Source organism: Diaphorina citri, unplaced genomic scaffold (assembly GCF_000475195.1).
Source record: "Diaphorina citri unplaced genomic scaffold, Diaci psyllid genome assembly version 1.1 scaffold199, whole genome shotgun sequence".
Classification (NCBI taxonomy): domain Eukaryota; kingdom Metazoa; phylum Arthropoda; class Insecta; order Hemiptera; family Psyllidae; genus Diaphorina; species Diaphorina citri.
This window is the reverse complement of record NW_007377636.1, coordinates 53,257-75,660: the sequence shown is the minus strand read 5'-3', so window position 1 is coordinate 75,660 and position 22,404 is coordinate 53,257. Positions and strand designations below refer to the sequence as shown.

Below are 22,404 nucleotides of genomic sequence, written 5' to 3'. Positions count from 1 at the left end.
TTCCAAACATACCTACCACATAATTCCTACAGACTAAAACCAACCCCATACCAAAATATCCTTACAGGTTCCAACCAACTCCATGCCAAAATATTTCTACAGGCTCAAACCAACCCAATTCCAAACAACAAAACAAAATATTCCTACAGGCTCCAACCAATCCAATTCCAGACAACAAAATAAAATATTCCTGCAGACTCATACCAACCCAATTCCTAACAGAACAAAATATTGATTAAGACTTAAACCAACCCCACTCCAAACAACATAGCACAATATTCCTACAGGCTCACACCAACCCTATTCCAAACATACCACATAATTCCTACAAACTAAAACCAACCCTAACCAAACAACATTCCAAACTACAACAGGCTCACACCAACCCTATTCCAAACACACCACATAATTCCTACAAACTAAAACCAACCCTAACCAAACAACATTCCAAACTACATCGCTACCAAAATACATATTCCACAGGTTTAAAGCAACTCCATATCACACAACATGCCAAATTATTCCTACTGACTCAAAATAACCTTATTAAAATAACATTCCCAGTTTTAAATTTCAACCAACTACACCAAACACCATAACAAAATATTCCTACAGGCTCCTACAGGATTATTCATATTAATTTTATTTATTTATTTTTTCCTACAAATCTCTCTCTGGTCAAAAATTAATTTTTAGCCAAATTGTGTAAAAAAATGGAGAACTGAATTTTCAAAGATTTTTTTTATATAAAACTAAACCTTTTTTTATAATTTTGAAGAGGAAATTTGATGGAGAGGAGTAGCTCTGAAAGAGTCAAGCTAGTTACAAGAGAGGAAATAAAAAATAAGTTTGTACAGAAACTGATATTCTGCGAAACGGACTTCAATAAAGATTTGCGAAATGCACAGATTAGCAGAACTTAATACAATGAGCATCACAAATTTTCTATGCACTCTGCTCATTAAACTACCTACACCTGTACAAACATTATTTGATAGTTTGATTCTTTCTAGAGCATTCCAAACTACATCGCTACCAAAATACATATTCCACAGGTTTAAAGCAACTCCATATCACACAACATGCCAAATTATTCCTACTGACTCAAAATAACCTTATTAAAATAACATTCCCAGTTTTAAATTTCAACCAACTACACCAAACACCATAACAAAATATTCTTCAGGTAGGTAGTGTAAGTTTGTAGGTAGTAAAAGACTATCTCTAATCTCTACTTACTAGTTGGACTATATAATATTGAAACACCATACACCATCTTATGATATTGATTCTAAACTTGGGAGTTTCAGAAAAGCATTGAGTTAAGAGTCTAATTAGGTCCTGATCTGGAAATTTCTTTGTAATAAGTACCTATACACAATAATTACAAGTTTTCCGCAGCATTTTATATTTTCCGTGATTTTTCTTTTATTTTAACAATAGAGTTTTTTCTAATCGTACTTGAGTACGTACATGAATACAATATATTTTTTTACAGATAATAATTATTGTTTTTTCGTTTTAGATTTACATTTTAACATTTTACGCAAGTCGAGAATATTAAGTTTTTCCTACAATAAGACTCTGTACAGATTTGTTTATTTTAGGTTTGAAAGACTCCTTTTAACCATTATTATTAAACTTATCGCGATTTAAATGTAACAACAAACACTCTCACAGACAGGCTCTAGCCAACAAACCCATTCTAAACTTACCAAATAATTCCTACAGGCTAAAACCAACCCTAATCAAACACAGGCAAATATCCCTACAGGCTCCAACCAACCCCATTCCAAGCAACATACCAAAATATCCCTACAGGCTCCCACCAACCCTATTCCAAACATACCAAAATATTTCTTCAGAAAAAAAAACTACCCACCAAAACACTCTCACAGACAGGCTCTAGCCAACAAACCCATTCTAAACTTACCAAATAATTCCTACAGGCTAAAATCAACCCTAATCAAACAACATTCCATTGAACACAAAGGTTAAACGCACAAATGAGCAGTGACCAGTGTTAGGTTAGGGTTAGGTTAAACGCACGAATGAGCAGTGACCAGTGTAAGGTTAGGGTTAGGTTAAACGCACAAATGAGCAGTGATTGTAACAACAAATGAAATTCGTCATTCAGTGAAATAAACGAAAAAAATATTCTGAATCAAACAATTCAATATAACTAAAATCTACTTACTTACTTATGTATACTTTTACCAAATGGCAATAGTTGAATAAGTACACCAGTTACCAATACAACTTTGGTAAACAGATAATTCTCTATCTACACATACTTAGGTCAGCATTTTAAAGGTATGATCTTGCCTCGCACAGCCACTTGGTCAGCGAAGAAATAAATACATAGTTTAAATAAAAATCCAAACAGTTTTATGAACGCCTAGAATCTATATTAGTATGCAATGTGCGAAACAAAGTTGTTGTTTTTTTTTAGTAAGTAGGTAGGATGTGAATCCCTTTTGCCAGCTTAATTAGCTTGGTGGGTAGTGAGTCTGCCTTGTAAGCACTAGGTTTGACAATTTAATTTGGTGGATACTTGATAAATACCTAACATACAAAGGGTTAGGTTGAACACAAAAAGGAATTTTCCAAATGAGCAGTGACCAGTGTTAGGTTAGGGTTAGGTTAAACGCAAAAAGTATGTGTCACAACATGTCGTTCGCGCCGGTCAAAACTACATCTAGCACACTCTTAAAGTAAGTTTTTCCTCTTATATAGAAATTTTCAGTAAATTTGCCATTGACGTGTCTTATGCATAATTACCCGGATTTGATTTCTTATCTGTTTAGGATTTTGATTTCACCATTTTAGGTAAGGGATACTTAATATTGATTTCAAAAATGTCTAGGAATGATAGCAATAAATTTCCATGATTTAGGACAAAGTGCTAGCTGTAGAAACTTGACTACCTAAACATCAATTATTCCGATTCTCTCAGTCAATTTTCTTTCCTTTTGTTTAGTACCAAGTTGAATTGACATAGTTAGGAATTTTGCTTACACTCCTGGTTAAGTAGTTGCAGTAAAGTGATGGAGACTTTCAGGATAGAAATTTTACTCAAAAAAACCTTAACTTACATAATTTGTTTTGGCTATTACCTACCTATACCTAACCCTATTCCTTGTTATTCAAATAAATTCATTTTACCCTTTATCCAGCCTTTTCCATAAGAGTATAAACTACCAGATTTTTCTTTGATGTGAATCCCTTTTGCCAGCTTAATTAGCTTGGTGGGTAGTGAGTCTGCCTTGTAAGCACTAGGTTTGACAATTTAATTTGGTGGAGACTTGATAAATACCTAACATACATAATACACTGCAAGTAAATCATCCAGACTACCATTATTGGCATTACCATTCTAGGAACTGTTCTCCAAGTGATGTGATGTGACACAATTATCCCAATACTTACTTTAAGCACTTACCAAGTAGGTAGGTACACACTTCCAAATATGATATTGTCTCAGTTCTTATTTGTCTTATTTTCTATCTTTTTTTTATGTTTTTTCTTCTAATTGTTTTTGCTCAAAAAGAAATCAAAAAGCTGAAGACAGCACAAGATCTTGCACATTTAAAAATTTAATAAGAAGTAGTCCTGAATACATTGCTAATTTTATTAGAAATGTGATTGGAATAATTAAAAAAAAACAACATTCCAAACGACATACCTACCAAAATACATATTCCACAGTTTTAAACCAACCCTACCAAGCAAATTACCAAAATATCCCTAACAGTTTCAAAGCAATCCCATTCCAAACAACATACCAAAATATTCCTACAGGCTCGAACCAACCAGTTCAAAAAAATAATAATAATAAAATCTACAGGCTCAACCCTACTTCAAAATACATATTCACAAAGGCTTAACTCAACTCCATATATTCTAAAATAATCCTACAGGCTCACACAAACTCTATTCCAAGCAACATACCAAAATACATGTTCCTACAGGCTCAAACCAACCCTACCAAACAACATAATACTTTTTTTCAGGCTATTAAAACCAACTCCATTCCAAACAACATACCAAATTTACTCCTACAGCCTCCAAACAACCCCATATCAAAAAACATACCAAAATATTCCTACAGGCTCAAACTAACCCTATTCCAAGCAATATACCAAAATATTCCTACAGACTAATGAAACCAACCCTACCAAACAACAACATACCAAAACATTCCTACAGGCTCACACCAACCCCATTCCAAACAACAAAACAAAATATTCCTACAGGCTTAAACCAACCCCATACCAAAATATCCCTTCAGGATCAAACCTACCCCATTTCAAAAAACATACCAAAATATTTCTACGGGCTCAAACCAACCTTCCAAACAACATACCAAAATATTCCTACAGGCTTAAACCTACCCCTTTCCAAACAACACTCCCTGGTTTAAAATAACCTCAACAAACATTATACCAAAACATTCCGACATACAGTATCAAAAACTCGACAGTCCAATAATCCTTCAGGATCAAACCAACCCCATTCCAAATTTTTCTATAGGCTTTTAGGGCACCAAATATTCCTACAAGCTCAAATCAACCAAATTCCAAGCAACATAACAAAATATTTCTACAGGCTCGAAACAATAGCCGCCCCTATTTAAAACAACATTCTCAGGCTTTAACCAACTCTACCAAACAACATACCAAAACAGTTCCGCAGGATAAAACCAAACACACTTCAAACACGGAAAAAAATTATAAAATGAACCATTCTCAACAATAAACAAAACAGATTACATACCTAACTCTATCCATAATACAAAATATTCCTAGAGGCTCTAAACCCAATCCAAACAATAATACCTAGAAACCGAAAAGCATACTGTATCCATAGTAACATAGGTACCAAAAAACTCATGCACACTCACAACCCAACCCCAAATCAAACCAATATACATACTGTAAATAACCCTATTGTTTACCTCTTGTAAAATAAAATTACTTACAGTTTCCAAAGTTACCAGTCAAGTGAAGACGTTGTTCTTTTACCTATACTAATATACTGAAAATATTCTTGGTATTTAACTGGTCTTACTTGAAAAATGCAAGCTAGGTCATTAGGTCTTCAAACCAGAGACCATTCCATTTCAAAATATGACTAACCAATTTATGTATACCTTCCCTATGTTTCATTCAACATTTGTGAACCAAGAAGTGGTAATAATACAACCATTATTTTGACTCAACTATGTTAGAACCCATTCATTTTGTTCCCTTGATTTATAATAATATAACTTAAATTAATATAACTAACAATATAATAACACTACTATATTAAAATATAGACATTCTACATATTATTAAATCCATTGTTTTTCATCCATTCTTATAAATTGAAGTTATTTTCAGGTATTAAGGTAAAAAATCTTTGACCTACTGATTCTAGTAAAACTAACTTCTTATCAGATCCAAACTTTTTTTGTAAGGGGAAAATTATCCAGTCTTACACATAAGGATTCATTCAGTGGAATTCAGACTAGACAAACAGGTAAACCTCATGTGTGCAAGACAATCCCAATGGTCACCCACCAGCCCACCACCCACAATGTTGCTTACTGCAGTAATACTCGCACATTAAAAACTAGTGGGTACAGTCTACAGGGTGTTTAATAAAAAAAGGTGCCACCCCCGAAAACTCAAGAACCGTTTGAAATTCGGGAAAACGCTAAAACACGTATTTCTTTATTTTTAAGGGGAACTCATTTTTAGGGGATCTCAATTTTTCAGCGCTATAATATGCGGCCCGTGGGTACAGTCTACAGGGTGTTTAATAAAAAAAGGTGCCACCCCCGAAAACTCAAGAACCGTTTGAAATTCGGGAAAACGCTAAAACTCATTTTTAGGGGATCTCAATTTTTCAGCGCTATAATAGGTGGCCTCAAGGGGGTCAACTTTAAAATCTTAAATGAGAACCCCCTACTTGTGACACATCATATTAAAGGTCTTAAATAACGTAGTACTTTGGTACAAGTTTGAGTTCAATCCAACAACCAGGGCCGGAGTTATGGTTTATTCAAATTTTACTTTTTCCATGTTCTCCCACCAATAGGGGAAGCACCAAAAATTGGAAATTCATATTGGGTGATTTGAGCTTCAAATAGGTCCCACTAATGAATAACACTGAAAATCGGTCCCAAAAATAAAATTTTGAAACATCCATTTTCAACGTAGTACTTTGGTACAAGTTTGAGTTCAATCCAACAACCAGGGCCGGAGTTATGGTTTATTCAAATTTTACTTTTTCCATGTTCTCTCACCAATAGGGGAAGCACCAAAAATTGGAAATTCATATTGATTGGTGATTTGAGCTTCAAATAGGTCCCACTAATGAATAACACTGAAAATCGGTCCCAAAAATAAAATTTTGAAACATCCATTTTCATTCACCCCCAGAGGCCATCAGGGCCGAAAGTCCAAATTTCATTTCTGGGTCTCAGTTTCAACTTGAACCATTAGTGGGACCTTTTTGAAGCACAAATCAACACTCGATATGAATTTCCCTTTTTTGGTGCTTCCCCTGTTGGCGGGAGAACATGGAGAAAGAAAATTTTGAATAGGCCATGACTCAGCTCCTGGTTGTCGGATCAATCTCAAACTTGTACCAAAGTACTACGTTCTTTAAGACCTTTGATATGATGTATCACAAGTAGGGGGTTCTCATTTAAGATTTTAAAGTTGACCCCCCCTGGGGCCACCCCTGATAGTGCTGAAAAATTGATATCCCCTAAAAATGCGTTCCCCTTAAAAATAAAGAAATAGGTACTACTTTCAGCGTTTTTCCGAATTTTAAACGGTTCTAGAGTTTTCAGGGGTGGCAACTTTTTTATTAAAAATCCTGTATATGACAGTTTAGATTCAGGTAGGAACAATACTTTGGTATTTATCAACCAATATATTTAGCATGTTGAATGCAATATTTCTCACAGATCACCAAAGTTAAGCTATACTGTGTGTGGTTGGTATCTGGTCAGATAACATCTGGACATGTGCCACTTGCCTTTAATAGCCCACCCAGGCTGGGGGAGGTGAATGTGATTAGCTGGTTGACATTCCAGTGAAATGGTGAGTCAGAAAAGTCTGATGTTACCTTCACATTTAAAGGGATCCCCTCAGATAAAAAGAGTAGGTTCTTAAGAAGGTAGGCGTATTATTTTGGGTAAACTATTAAATTACATCAACCCAGATTTCAATAAGGTGATAATAGAGAGTACTTTTTATCACCTTGTGGACCTTAAAGCTACATTTAGAACACTCCTAGAGCAAGTATAAAGGAAGATAAGGTTTACCTTCTTTTGTACACAGAGCTCTTTGATAATTATGTAGTATGTACTATCACATTGCTATTTAGTTGTAGGTACAATGTGGTCAATGGTGAGCTGGGCTTTGCTAAAAACTATACTTACTTTTCTGATCTGGATAATTCACTAGCCCAGGTAGGTGCAGAAGGTGAAAAAAAAAGAAATGAAAAATACACAAGACAGACTGGTTCAACCGGTTGTCTTGTGGGGTGGATGGTCCAAAAATCCAAGATCCAAGTAACCAAAATACCAAATTTAAAAAAAAAAAATCCAAACTTCAGAAAACGGTAAATTTTAAACAAGAAATTTGAAATTTACCGCCATTACCGCGAATGGGACTTACAGTGTTGCCGTGCAATCTTTTATGTACTCAAAGAGCGTATTTTTAAAAAATACGCTCTTTGAGATTTTCAAAGGGAAAAAAAGATTTTGCACTTGCCCCACAACTGATAACGATTAGGTTTATACATTTAGGCCGTGGTTATGAACAGGGCCATCGTAGGACATCGTCGGACTTTTTGCGTGTAAAGTTGGCGGGAAATTCGAATTTTTGATTTTTTCTCCGCAACTTGTACAATCTGAATTCATTTTTTACTTTTTATCTTTAGTTTGCACGTTTATATTATACTTTTCATTTATATTAGCTATTAAAAACAAGCAAATTACAAAGCAAACAAAAATAAATATAAAATGAATTTTAAAAATTGCCGCCGGGACAGGTATCGCACGTCGTCCGAGCTCATCTCAGCCCTGTTCATAAACACACCCTTAACAAAGGAATGCTACGATTTCTTTATAGTTAAAAATTATTAAGAACGGGAATATGGATATAGGCATAAAAAATGAAAAAATCCACCGATTTTGACCTTCTTGTATATTAAAAAATACGCTCTTTGAGATTTTCAAAGGGAAAAAAAGATTTTGCACTTGCCCCACAACTGATAACGATTAGGTTTATACATTTAACAAAGGAATGCTACGATTTCTTTATCGTTAAAATTATTAAGAACGGGAATATGGAAATAGGCATAAAAAATGAAAAAATCTACCGATTTTGACCTTCTTGTATATTTTACATTCTACCAACATGAAGTTACATAAAACCTAGTGACTTTTGTGACTATTTGTTGGCATCCTTGTAGAAAGCGGCCATGTTCTTTATTTTAATCATATGTTTGAAAAGGATTGCCTATGCTTGAAAACTTGCAGTGCAGTGAAAAAGAATTCGATTTTAACTCTTTATTTTAATCATATGTTTGAAAAGGATTGCCTATGCTTGAAAACTTGCAGTGCAGTGAAAAAGAATTCGATTTTAACAAAAAAAAAAACCTTTTTAACTTTAGTTCGTAATACTTTTTACAAATAATTAATTGTTTCTTGTTTTAATTTAGATTTAAATACCGTGTGTAATTGTTTTTCAATATTGGTTCTAAAACTATTACTACCTTTTCAGTTCATATACATTTTACATTTCTACCTATCGAGTTGTGGAGGCTTCAGCTGAATGCACTACCTATAGGTAAGTGTAAATTTCGTCTTGTAATTTTTTCAGTGTAGGTTATTTACGTCTATTTGAGAGAAGCTCTGACATTCAAAACTTTGCCTTTAAGGCTTCAGCTGAATGCACTACCTATAGGTAAGTGTAAATTTCGTCTTGTAATTTTTTCAGTGTAGGTTATTTACGTCTATTTGAGAGTAGCTCTGACATTCAAAACTTTGCCTTTGGTGATCTCGTGAATAGTTGATTGTCAAATGTCTCATCATCCCCTATCTACTTTGAAACTGGAACCTCTTTGAAGTTTTAGAACTCTTCATTTTCCTCTCACAATCAATACCAAATACTTCATCATAACCAACTTTACTGCAAGAGTTCAGAGTGTTTCTAAACTAAAGTTTAACCAGTCTAGAGATTATATTCAAATTCATCAGTAAGTTAGTTGTAATTCATCATAAATTTAACATGTAAATCACAATTTTACACACTACTCAGTACTCACTTCATTTTTTAAAACACAAAAATTGATTTGTACCTATGCCTTGTAAAAATATTTGAGGTTAGAATATTAATATTTGATGAAAAAAAATTCAAGTTTATTTTATTGATTTGTACCTATGCCTTGTAAAAATATTTGAGGTTAGAATATTAATATTTGATGAAAAAAAATTCAAGTTTATTTTCGGCATCTAGCACACTCTTAAAGTAAGTTTTTCCTCTTATATAGAAATTTTCAGTAAATTTGCCATTGACGTGTCTTATGCATAATTACCCGGATTTGATTTCTTATCTGTTTAGGATTTTGATTTCACCATTTTAGGTAAGGGATACTTAATATTGATTTCAAAAATGTCTAGGAATGATAGCAATAAATTTCCATGATTTAGGACAAAGTGCTAGCTGTAGAAACTTGACTACATGCGAATATTGATATTTAAAATTGAGTATTTTTTTCCCCTAGCATCTCAATATTTTGTCACAATATCAGTGCTAGCTCCGTGCAAGATATAAGCTTATATGAAGGGTTAAGCTTATATTTACGAATCTACGAAATAACTTGACTACCTAAACATCAATTATTCCGATTCTCTCAGTCAATTTTCTTTCCTTTTGTTTAGTACCAAGTTGAATTGACATAGTTAGAAATTTTGCTTACACTCCTGGTTAAGTAGTTGCAGTAAAGTGATGGAGACCTTCAGGATAGAAATTTTACTCAAAAAAAAACCTTAACTTACATAATTTGTTTTGGGTTCTACTTTGACACAGGTGATCGGGAATGGCTCATTTGGTATCGTGTACCAGGCCAAGCTGTTGGACTCAGGGGAACTGGTAGCTATCAAGAAAGTTCTACAGGACAAGCGGTTCAAGAATCGCGAGATGCAAATTATGAGACGGCTCGAGCACTCGAACATTGTCAAGCTCAAGTACTTCTTCTATTCAAGTGGAGACAAGAAAGATGAGGTAAGGAATCAAAGAAAGACAAAACAGAAAAGAAGGGAAAAATGAAAAATAATAATTACCATCTAAAAGTAAATGTTGTTTCATTGTCAAGCTCAAGTACTTCTTCTATTCAAGTGGAGACAAGAAAGATGAGGTAAGGAATCAAAGAAAGACAGAACAGAAAAGAAGGAAAAAATGAAAAATAATAATTACCATCTAAAAGTAAATGTTGTTCTTCAGTTCATAATTACATAGGTATGTCAATATGAACCTTCACAGAGTTACAGAGTTATTCATCCAGATTTTAAAGAAGTCAATTAGGAATAAACCACTATATAACTGCTGAGGTTATTTTAGTGACGGGGCTTTACCCTGTATTCGGTTACAAGCTAACCGCCCACTCACAAAAACCTCACCTAGCCTGAGTGAGGCCGGAAAAAGGCAGCAGCCCGCGATTGTCGGTACTTAATTACATAGGTATGTCAATATGAACCTTCACAGAGTTACAGAGTTATTCATCCAGATTTTAAAGAAGTCAATTAGGAATAAACCACTGTATAACTGCTAAGGTTATTTTAGTGACGGGGCTTTACCCTGTATTCGGTTACAAGCTAACCGCCCACTCACAATAACCTCACCTAGCCTGAGTGAGGCCGGAAAAAGCCAGCAGCCCGCGATTGTCGGTACTTTTAGGGCTGTTTGCCCCTACAGCTAAGCCTTAGAGTGGTAATATTTACTGGGTGTAAACTAATGGCCAAAACTTCCCGGACTTAATGACCACAGTTTGTTGCCCAAGCACTTAGTACTTAGTTTGAACTTTTATCCAGTGCTTAAGTACATTCTTTGTAGATAAGTCTTGTATGTTGGTTGAATACCTTCCAAAAATAGCAAAAAGACCTCTTCAACCAGATTGAATACAAACTCAGAGGTAATTAATTTTACCTTTAAAACAAAGTAGTTGCCTATATCAAAGTGGGTGGGTATGTACTTGTACATATCTACTTGCTTTTTTTTAGTACATACCAAAGTACTAAGCTACTTTTGCATGTATTGTTTTGGACAATACTTCTGTGTGCATTACTACCTATAGGGTGCATTAAATAGGTGGTAAAAGAAGGGGGCTGTAGAGAAGGTATATTTTCAAGGCTAGTATCAAGGACACACATGTCAATCAGTCACAATCAATGTGTTGCCAAAAAAATATTTACTGGGTGTAAACTAATGGCCAAAACTTCCCGGACTTAATGACCACAGTTTGTTGCCCAAGCACTTAGTACTTGGTTTGAACTTTTATCCAGTGCTGTACATTATTTGTAGATAAATCTTGTATGTTGGTTGAATACCTTCCAAAAATAGCAAAAAGACCTCTTCAACCAGATTGAATACAAACTCAGAGGAAATTAATTTTACCTTTGAAAACAAAGTAGTTGCCTATATCAAAGTGGGTGGGTATGTACTTGTACATATCTACTTGCTTTTTTTTTTTGAAGTACATACCTACCAAAGTACTTAGCTACTTTTGCATGTATTGCTTTGGACAATACTTCTGTGTGCATTACTACCTATACTACATGCTATGTAGGGTATTGGAGTGTTCTAGTTATACCTAACTAGTTATTTTCTAATAGCTATAGGTACCTACCCTTTGTAGATCCATTATTAATAATAATATAGTAATTTAAAATACTGTAGTAATAGAAAGTAAAAAGTACTTGGATATTGTCTTTTTTTAGTACCTGATACTTATCTACCTCCCTGTTTTAGACAAGGTATTCACCCAATAAAATTTATAAAAACTCAATAAATATTTAATTGAGTTTTCAAATCACCCAGTATGTTTTTTGGGAATTGTCAGCTGATAATGTCATTATTGAATTTCCTTACCTAACACAAAGCCACAAAAATTTAGACTTGTGTTAAATATAAAAGGGAAAGTTCTTTAGAGACAGATAGAGATGAATGTTTAAAATTGAGTTTGGGTGAGTGTGAAAGAACGGAAATGTGTATATAACAGGTTGTCACATCTCTGTGCCATTTTCCTCCCATAGATGCTTAGTACATACTCTGATGACCAAACATTGACCTCTTCAAAGTGTCTCTTCCCTCTTGAGAGAAAACAATAGCTACTGTTGAATGAGGATTATCAGGGTAAATTGATTACTGCCTAATCAATAAAATCAATCTTTCGTTTAAAAACTCACAAAAAATAATACATCTGTTGTAAATAACAATTATAAACAGTTGCAAATAAAATAATGACAAGTAAATAGCAGCAACTTAGTATGTAACTAAATACATTATCATGTAGGTAACTAGATGGGTACTTGGGTAGGTACCTACTTACTGTTTTACTTTACCTCCTTGTGACTATGTACCTATTATTTGTAATCTAAGCTCTGAGATACGATCTTGCATGTTGAAATACTATACACCTGTAATCATGGAACTAGAATGGAGTGAACATTCCTATAGGTACCACTACGATGGTCCTGTTTTCTTTTACAACGATCCTTTCGCTCGTATTGCTTTTTTTACCCTTTTTAATCCTTCAACTTGGATTCTGCCCGGTATCTGTTGGTCCTTAATCAGTCGTCTTTATCTATTTTGTTCCCATTTCTCCTCCAAACCCTATTTACCTACTATTTATTAACTCTCGATCACTTTGTCTCTACGTATTCTGTTCTAAACATTTGCATGATTTAGTGTTACTTAGTGTCATTGTTACAAGTGCAAGTCTTGTCGTTTGTTGAAGCATCTATTAATCTCTTACTGAATCCATACTGTCGTGTCTGTTTCTTTGTTTCAGAAATCCTCTAAGTTAAGTACCTAGCACATCGAGATAGTTGTGTTTAAATTTCGCGCGCTCAAAGTTTTCTCGTTTCATCCGGTTAATATGAATTATAATGAGCTCGTTATCTGCAATTCCAGAACTAGAATCAGTTTCGTGTCCGTCTGGGGTGAGCAGTTCATCTCAACCATTGGACGTCAATAGGAAAGTTGCTGACTTTGAATATTTCGTCAACAATGTTCTCAAAGAGAAACTAAAACTGTACGAAATATCCTTGGACAAAATCAACACAGAAATCGCCGAGTATATTCAGCTGAAGAATATTGTTGAAACTCTCCTAGAAGGAGAACTCGATGGCATTAGCGCCCAGGTGGATGTTGGATGCAATTATTATCTCCAAGCAAAATCCAAGGAGTCTCACATCAAAAACATACTAGTGAATGTTGGCTTGAATACTTACGTCGATCTAACTCTGAATCAAGCGCTAACTTTTACCAATCAAAAAATCAAAGTTTACAATCTTCAAACGAAAGAAATTCGGAAAAACATTGCCATCACAAAGGCCCACATTAAGTTGACCTTGTTCGGAATTCAAGAGTTGTTGAATGTAAAGTAGTGAACAAACATTTGTCATCAAGTAAGGAATTCTCCTTGTTAGGAACTTCCCTTGTGTGTCCTTTTCATCACTTTTTCTTTTTTCATATTTACGTGTAAACTTTTTGTTTAGTCTCCTCCCGAAAATGAGCGATCAAAGGCCCAGAACAACGTCTTTTGCCGAAGGTAATTTTCATTTTTAATTTCCTGCACATGCACCTTCCTTTTTTTAAGTTTCAAGTTATAAAGCATCACTGAACTTCACTTCTAATTAACGTTAGGTATTCAACCAATCATACAAGATCGTCTCTTTGTACATAAAACTTCAACTTGTCCTAAATCCTGAAAACTTTTTGTTTAGTCTCCTCCCGAAAATGAGCGATCAAAGGCCCAGAACAACGTCTTTTGCCGAAGGTAATTTTCATTTTTAATTTTCCTGCACCTGCACCTTCCTTTTTTTAAGTTTCAAGTTATAAAGCATCACTGAACTTCACTTCTAATTAACTTTAGGTATTCAACCAATCATACAAGATCGTCTCTTTGTACATAAAACTTCAACTTGTCCTAAATCCTGTTCTAATTAACGTTAGGTATTCAACCAATCATACAAGATCGTCTCTTTGTACATAAAACTTCAACTTGTCCTAAATCCTGAAAAAAAAATTGTAATGGCATTTTGCATAAAACTCCAACTTGTCCTGTGTTGAAAAAAAAGCCTCTATCTGTAAGACAATTTGTAATGTCATTTTGTGTTGGTTATTTTACAGGCAATAAGCCCACCAACTACCCTCCTCTCGAGGACATGAAGATCAGTACATTCTCTCCTCGTAACAAAGTAACCACTGTGGTCGCCACCCCAGGCCAGGGCCCGGATAGACCTCAGGAGATCTCCTACACTAATACTAGGGTAAGTAATAATATCTCCATAGCCTTGTACTAGTCGAGATGATGGAACTTGGAATTGGAACTTAAACAAGACTTGACCAGGCCAGGGCCCGGATAGACCTCAGGAGATCTCCTACACTAATACTAGGGTAAGTAATAATATCTCCATAGCCTTGTACTAGTCGATATTATGGAACTTGGAATTGGAACTTAAACAATACTTGAAACAACAACAACGATAGCAACAACAACAACAAGATGGGCCTAGCTTTCAATAATTGGAGTAAAAGATTTTTCCATAGTGGGTCAAGAGTTGCTATAAGGGAATTGGGATACCAAAAATTGAAACCTCGAGATCTCTTGGCGACCGAAAAACCGCCAAAAACTCACTGAAATTTGGTACTTTTTCACTTGGTTACTCATAACGTCATAACTCCTAAGTAAATTACGTCCCTTACAGAATTTTCGAGCTTAAAGATTTTTCCATAGTGGGTCAAGAGTTGCTATAAGGGAATTGGGATACCAAAAATTGAAACCTCGAGATCTCTTGGCGACCGAAAAATCGCCAAAAACTTTGGTACTTTTTCACTTGGTTACTCATAACGTCATAACTCCTAAGTAAATTACGTCCCTTACAGAATTTTCGAGCTTGGCTATTAACCAGCTTAACTCCATACACAAAAGGCCCACTCTGAGGCTTAGGTGCAGGGGTAACTGCCCCAAAAGATGGGTTAAGCGTATGTTTTTTAGAAATGTGAATATTGATATTTAAAATTGAGTATTATTTCCCCTAGCATCTCAATATTTTGTCACAATATGAGCGCTAGACATAAGCTTATATTATGAAGGGTTAAGCTTATATTTACGAATCTACGAAATAAACTTCCCTATTTTTGTTCTACTTCAACTCCATACACAAAAGGCCCACTCTGAGGCTTAGGTGCAGGGGTAACTGCCCCAAAAGATGGGTTAAGCGTATGTTTTTTAGAAATGCGAATATTGATATTTAAAATTGAGTATTTTTTTCCCCTAGCATCTCAATATTTTGTCACAATATCAGTGCTAGCTCCGTGCAAGACATAAGCTTATATGAAGGGTTAAGCTTATATTTACGAATCTACGAAATCGTACCTATCTAACTACCTATCTTTATATATTTAGTAGGTAAACATTCAAAATAACACCTAAGATATGGCACAGAATACCTATTACCTAGGTACCTACTTGTAAATTATTATTCTGCGTCGCACTTCATATTGTGCTTGCCTATTCTCACCACAAAGCTCCTTTTTCTCAAAATTATGGGGAAGCAAAGTAGCGAGGGAAGTGGTACATAAAATTTATGTACTCGAACCCATTTCACAACGAGCACAATCGGGTTTTGTTTACTTTTTGAAAAGTGTTTTTGAAGGAAAATTTCGAATTTCTGAAAACTGATAAGGTGATAAGTGATAAAAGAAGATAGTGTGGTGATAACGGATAATTCTTGCTGATAACAGTCATCTACTGATAAGATAAGAGGAATGTAATACTCTTGCAAATCAAACAGCAAGAAGCCGTTCTGTGATAGCCACAGTGAATGATTTGGTAATGGAATGTCGAGTAGATGTTGCGAACGTGTATGATGAGAATGTTGACTATGTAATGAATGAAATGAAGAATGAAGGTATGATGGCACTAATAGACAGACACCTAATAGAAACAGTGATACCTACTTATTTTTTTCCCCAAGTCCCACTCACAAGATACTTACCTTGGAGTAAAATTCACATGCCTCATGTTGAGAACTGATGCAGTTTACTAATCTATCTTTTAAATCTATGATGTGTTGCTGGTATGACCTTCACAAATCAGCACTGGGACTGCTAAGTGGCATAGGTTACCATTCAAGTCTTTATTCTGCTTGTGGAAAGACAAACAATAATTTTGTAATCAATATGCCTATTTCTGAACAACAACTGAACCTCGATATAAATGAAACTGGATATAGTGGAAACCTGGATATAAGAGAAAAAAAGGGTGGTCCCCTGGATTCTCTTATATCCAAGTTCGACTGTATTATTAACTTCCTACATTATGTATTGCAGGTGACTCAGGGGTGGACCAACTGGTCGAAATCATCAAAGTCCTCGGCACGCCGACCCGGGAGCAAATCCGCGAGATGAATCCCAACTACACCGAGTTCAAGTTTCCGCAGATCAAGTCTCACCCATGGTCCAAAGTGTTCCGGGTTCGAACTCCGCCCGACGCGATAGACCTGATTTCCCGCCTCCTCGAGTACACGCCGAGCTCCCGGATTTCCCCCCTCCAGGTGAGAAGCATAACCCCATTCCTTATAGAGCTCAGGGCTGTTTGCCCCTACAGCTAAGCCTTAGAGTGGTCTTTTTATGTACGGAGTTAAGGAGTGATGTTACTTAACTTTAGTTTCCCCTGAGGAACAGGTGGATTTAGGGGGAGAATGAGGAGGAACTGTAGATTCAATATCCTATCACCACTAGCTAATTATTGTTTTCGATCTTCTCTTCGCAGGTTTTCCTCAACCTTGTGTTAGAGTTTATGCCAGAGACTGTATACAAAGTGGCCAAACACTACAGCAAATCCAAGCAAAACTTCCCTTGCTTCTATACTAAGCTGTATATCTACCAGTTGTTCCGTAGCTTAGCCTACATACATGTTCTAGGTAAGATGGAGGTTCTATATCTTGGAACGTTAATTCCCCCTCAATTGCGACTTTTAATTACGGAGATCTTATCGTCCCGAAATCGAAGAGAGGAGGACAAAATTTATGTGTTCAAGATAAAGTTTAATCTGTTTAATATAAAGGGTGGGTTCATTTTTTTTTTTTTTTTTTACTTTCTATTATTTTTTTAAAGAAGTTTGATAGAGGGAACTGTACCTGCTAAGGTCTTATCGTCCCGAAATCGAAGAGAGAAGGAAGACAGGATAGGAGAAAGCCAGCCGTTCCGAGAACGAACATTATCCCTTTAGGATAAAATCCGCCCCGGATGGGAATCAAACCCGCGGCCCTAGCGCTTACGAGGCAGACGCACTACCAAGCAAGGTAACTAGGCTGGCCAACAATTAACTAAAGATAACAATTTCGCCTCTATTTCTTTCGCCAGGAATCTGTCACAGGGACATCAAGCCGCAGAACCTGCTCCTCAATCCGGAGACCGGGGTTCTCAAGCTGTGCGACTTCGGCTCGGCCAAGCATCTGGTCCGGGGCGAGCCCAACGTGTCCTACATCTGTTCTCGCTACTATCGCGCCCCCGAGCTCATCTTCGGTGCCATCGACTACACGACCAAGATAGACGTGTGGAGTGCCGGCTGTGTGCTCGCCGAACTCCTGCTAGGACAGCCCATGTTTCCAGGTAAGAGCCTCCACTTTTGCTGATATGTCTGCAAAAGTGGTTTACAAAACGAAAAAACAATCAGGCCTTTCAAAAAGAAAATTGTGTAAATGTCCTGCCACGGAAGCCAGCATTGATATTGTATTGTAGCAAAATTTGGGTTGCTAGGGGGAAAAAAAATTACCTACTTAACTGTCAATTTTCGCATTTGTAAACAACAACATAAAAATGGGGTTTTTTAGTGACCGGAATTTTCGGCTATCGGCGGCCTACTCACAGAAATTTTCAAAAAGAAAATTGTGTAAATGTCCTGCCACGGAAGCCAGCATTGATATTGTATTGTAGCAAAATATTGGGTTGCTAGGGAAAAAAATTACCTACTTAACTGTCAATTTTCGCATTTGTAAACAACAACATAAAAATGGGGTTTTTTAGTGACCGGAATTTTCGGCTAACCAGCCTGGTGCATTCACTGGCTAACTGGGAACCGAGTGGCGTCTATGTGTTCATATTTCAAGCTACGTGGGTTGACGCTGCCTGACTTCATTGTGTAGCAGGCCTTGATAAAACGAAAGGACTATACCAATAGTACCAGTAGATGGGGAAAAAAGTTGATCAGTACAGTCGAACCTGGATATAAGAGAAAATTTTCTGGGCCCTTCATGCTGAACCTCGATATAAATGAAACTGGATATAGTGGGAACCTGGATATAAGAGAAAAAAAGGGTGGTCCCCTGGATTCTCTTATATCCAGGTTCGACTGTATTATTAACTTCCTACATTATGTATTGCAGGTGACTCAGGAGTGGACCAACTGGTCGAAATCATCAAAGTCCTCGGCACGCCGACCCGGGAGCAAATCCGCGAGATGAATCCCAACTACACCGAGTTCAAGTTTCCGCAGATCAAGTCTCACCCATGGTCCAAAGTGTTCCGGGTTCGAACTCCGCCCGACGCGATAGACCTGATTTCCCGCCTCCTCGAGTACACGCCGAGCTCCCGGATTTCCCCCCTCCAGGTGAGAAGCATAACCCCATTCCTTATAGAGCTCAGGGCCGTATTTGAAAATATCTGTTTTGGGGTCCCCTAATTCCAAATAAAAAATGATTTTTATCACATGGTCTATAACCCTCCTCGAGTACACGCCGAGCTCCCGGATTTCCCCCCTCCAGGTGAGAAGCATAACCCCATTCCTTATAGAGCTCAGGGCCGTATTTAGCCACCCCCCTGTCGCGAACGCGAGTTTTGTTTCCATAGATACTGCCATGGCAACGAAATAGTTGACAGGGTTTGGATTTTTTTCTTCATTCTTGAAATTTAAAATATCGTCCGCTCCAGAAGATGTACCTAAGTTTGTAAAATTTCATTGTTGAAAAGAATAAAAAAATTCCTTAGTGTCATTGTTACAAGTGCAAGTCTTGTCGTTTGTTGAAGCATCTATTAATCTCTTACTGAATCCATACTGTCGTGTCTGTTTCTTTGTTTCAGAAATCCTCTAAGTTAAGTACCTAGCACATCGAGATAGTTGTGTTTAAATTTCGCGCGCTCAAAGTTTTCTCGTTTCATCCGGTTAATATGAATTATAATGAGCTCGTTATCTGCAATTCCAGAACTAGAATCAGTTTCGTGTCCGTCTGGGGTGAGCAGTTCATCTCAACCATTGGACGTCAATAGGAAAGTTGCTGACTTTGAATATTTCGTCAACAATGTTCTCAAAGAGAAACTAAAACTGTACGAAATATCCTTGGACAAAATCAACACAGAAATCGCAGAGTATATTCAGCTGAAGAATATTGTTGAAACTCTCCTAGAAGGAGAACTCGATGGCATTAGCGCCCAGGTGGATGTTGGATGCAATTATTATCTCCAAGCAAAATCCAAGGAGTCTCACATCAAAAACATACTAGTGAATGTTGGCTTGAATACTTACGTCGATCTAACTCTCAATCAAGCGCTAAATAGTAGGTAAATAGGGTTTGGAGGAGAAATGGGAACAAAATAGATAAAGACGACTGATTAAGGACCAACAGATACCGGGCAGAATCCAAGTTGAAGGATTAAAAAGGGTAAAAAAAGCAATACGAGCGAAAGGATCGTTGTAAAAGAAAACAGGACCATCGTAGTGGTACCTATAGGAATGTTCACTCCATTCTAGTTCCATGATTACAGGTGTATAGTATTTCAACATGCAAGATCGTATCTCAGAGCTTAGATTACAAATAATAGGTACATAGTCACAAGGAGGTAAAGTAAAACAGTAAGTAGGTACCTACCCAAGTACCCATCTAGTTACCTACATGATAATGTATTTAGTTACATACTAAGTTGCTGCTATTTACTTGTCATTATTTTATTTGCAACTGTTTATAATTGTTATTTACAACAGATGTATTATTTTTTGTGAGTTTTTAAACGCCTACCCAAGTACCCATCTAGTTACCTACATGATAATGTATTTAGTTACATACTAAGTTGCTGCTATTTACTTGTCATTATTTTATTTACATTTACAACTGTTTATAATTGTAATTTACAACAGATGTATTATTTTTTGTGAGTTTTTAAACAAAAGATTGATTTTATTGATTAGGCAGTAATCAATTTACCCTGATAATCCTCATTCAACAGTAGCTATTGTTTTCTCTCAAGAGGGAAGAGACACTTTGAAGAGGTCAATGTTTGGTCATCAGAGTATGTACTAAGCATCTATGGGAGGAAAATGGCACAGAGATGTGACTACCTGTTATATACACATTTCCGTTCTTTCACACTCACCCAAACTCAATTTTAAACATTCATCTCTATCTGTCTCTAAAGAACTTTCCCTTTTATATTTAACACAAGAAGGGAAGAGACACTTTGAAGAGGTCAATGTTTGGTCATCAGAGTATGTACTAAGCATCTATGGGAGGAAAATGGCACAGAGATGTGACAACCTGTTATATACACATTTCCGTTCTTTCACACTCACCCAAACTCAATTTTAAACATTCATCTGTCTCTAAAGAACTTTCCCTTTTATATTTAACACAAGTCTAAATTTTTGTGGCTTTGTGTTAGGTAAGGAAATTCAATAATGACATTATCAGCTGACAATTCCCAAAAAACATACTGGGTGATTTGAAAACTCAATTAAATATTTATTGAGTTTTTATAAATTTTATTGGGTGAATACCTTGTCTAAAACAGGGAGGTAGATAAGTATCAGGTACTAAAAAAAGACAATATCCAAGTACTTTTTACTTTCTATTACTACAGTATTTTAAATTACTATATTATTATTAATAATGGATCTACAAAGGGTAGGTACCTATAGCTATTAGAAAATAACTAGTTAGGTATAACTAGAACACTCCAATACCCTACATAGCATGTAGTATAGGTAGTAATGCACACAGAAGTATTGTCCAAAACAATACATGCAAAAGTAGCTTAGTACTTTGGTATGTACTTAAAAAAAGCAAGTAGATATGTACAAGTACATACCCACCCACTGTGATATAGGCAACTAAGTACTTTGTTTTCAAAGGTAAAATTAATTACCTCTGAGTTTGTATTCAATCTGGTTGAAGAGGCCTTTTTGCTATTTTTGGAAGGTATTCAACCAACATACAAGATTTATCTACAAAGAATGTACTTAAGTACTGGATAAATTTCAAACTAAGTACTAAGTGCTTGGGCAACAAACTGTGGTCATTAAGTCCGGGAAGTTTTGGCCATTAGTTTACACCCAGTAAATATTTTTTTGGCAACACATTGTACCTACTCGTGACTGATTGACATGTGTGTCCTTGATACTAGCCTTGAAAATATACCTTCTCTACAGCCCCCCTCTTTTACCACCTATTTAATGCACTTATTCCCTTGTTTGTAAATATTGAATGAACATTTTATCAGTGTAGTGCATTTGGGTAATTATGAAAGAACATTGTATTCTGTCTACAGAATGACTTGATTTATTCAAATCTCAAAGATTTAAGTAAGTAATGAATGGTAAGAAATGATGTAGGTACATAAAAAAGTCTACCTCATGATTTTAATCAGTGTAGTGCATTTGGGTAATTATGAAAGAACACGTATTCTGTCTACAGAATGACTTGATTTATTCAAATCTCAAAGATTTTTTTTAGTAAGTAATGAATGGTAAGAAATAATGTAGGTACATAAAAAAGTCTACCTCATGATTTTGACCAGTTACTTAGACATTTACATTTTATTTTATCACAAGACAATAATAATTTACCTACCCAATGATAAATTTGTTTGGAAGTGCTACTGTAATCATTTGTTGTTCAGAAATAGCCATATTGATTACAAAATTATTGTTTGTCTTTCCACAAGCAGAATAAAGACTTGAATGGTAACCTATGCCACTGATCTATGAATGAGTCAAGTGTACAGAAGGAACCTTATGATAATGAGTGATGGTATTGTGAGCAAATTATGGCAAAGATTTCATGAATTCTGAACTCATATCCATGATGAAAGGATGAAGAACTTATTGCATTTTTATAGGTAA

The 22,404-nt window shown here is 35.8% G+C and overlaps 3 protein-coding genes across 5 annotated transcripts in view; all 3 read left to right on the top strand.

Annotated features, from left to right (window-relative positions):
- The first annotated feature begins 8,588 nt into the window (after positions 1-8,588).
- LOC103505840 (protein UXT) lies at positions 8,589-14,546 on the top strand. 3 transcript variants are annotated; one of them, XM_008470203.3, is made up of 3 exons: positions 8,589-8,852; positions 13,075-13,693; positions 14,418-14,546. In XM_008470203.3, the coding sequence occupies exon 2, from the start codon at positions 13,172-13,174 to the stop codon at positions 13,670-13,672; it is 501 nt and encodes a 166-aa protein (XP_008468425.1). In that variant the 5' UTR covers positions 8,589-8,852; positions 13,075-13,171; the 3' UTR covers positions 13,673-13,693; positions 14,418-14,546. The 3 variants fall into 3 exon arrangements, 1 of the variants encoding a protein (XP_008468425.1); XR_541191.3 differs by having other exon boundaries at positions 8,590-8,852; positions 13,075-13,836; XR_003390566.1 differs by lacking the exon at positions 8,589-8,852 and adding an exon at positions 9,017-9,261 and having other exon boundaries at positions 13,075-13,836.
- The window catches only part of LOC103505841 (glycogen synthase kinase-3 beta-like), a 13,089-nt gene continuing 779 nt past the window's right edge, over positions 10,095-22,404 (top strand). Inside the window, exons 1-4 of the mRNA XM_008470206.2 lie at positions 10,095-10,289; positions 17,065-17,215; positions 17,658-17,906; positions 18,680-18,903. Coding sequence (XP_008468428.1) covers positions 10,206-10,289; positions 17,065-17,215; positions 17,658-17,906; positions 18,680-18,903 — 708 coding nt within the window. The 5' untranslated portion in view covers positions 10,095-10,205. The remainder of the gene's footprint in view (positions 10,290-17,064; positions 17,216-17,657; positions 17,907-18,679; positions 18,904-22,404) is intronic.
- Positions 15,968-22,404, top strand: part of LOC103505843 (sphingosine-1-phosphate lyase) — a 36,819-nt gene continuing 30,382 nt past the window's right edge. Inside the window, exon 1 of the mRNA XM_008470208.3 lies at positions 15,968-16,122. The gene's annotated coding sequence lies outside the window, so the exon portion shown is untranslated. The remainder of the gene's footprint in view (positions 16,123-22,404) is intronic.

Bases quoted from the DNA above. Each gene is read 5' to 3' on its own strand.
- LOC103505840 (XM_008470203.3), top strand. From the start codon at position 13,172: ATGAGCTCGTTATCTGCAATTCCAGAACTAGAATCAGTTTCGTGTCCG.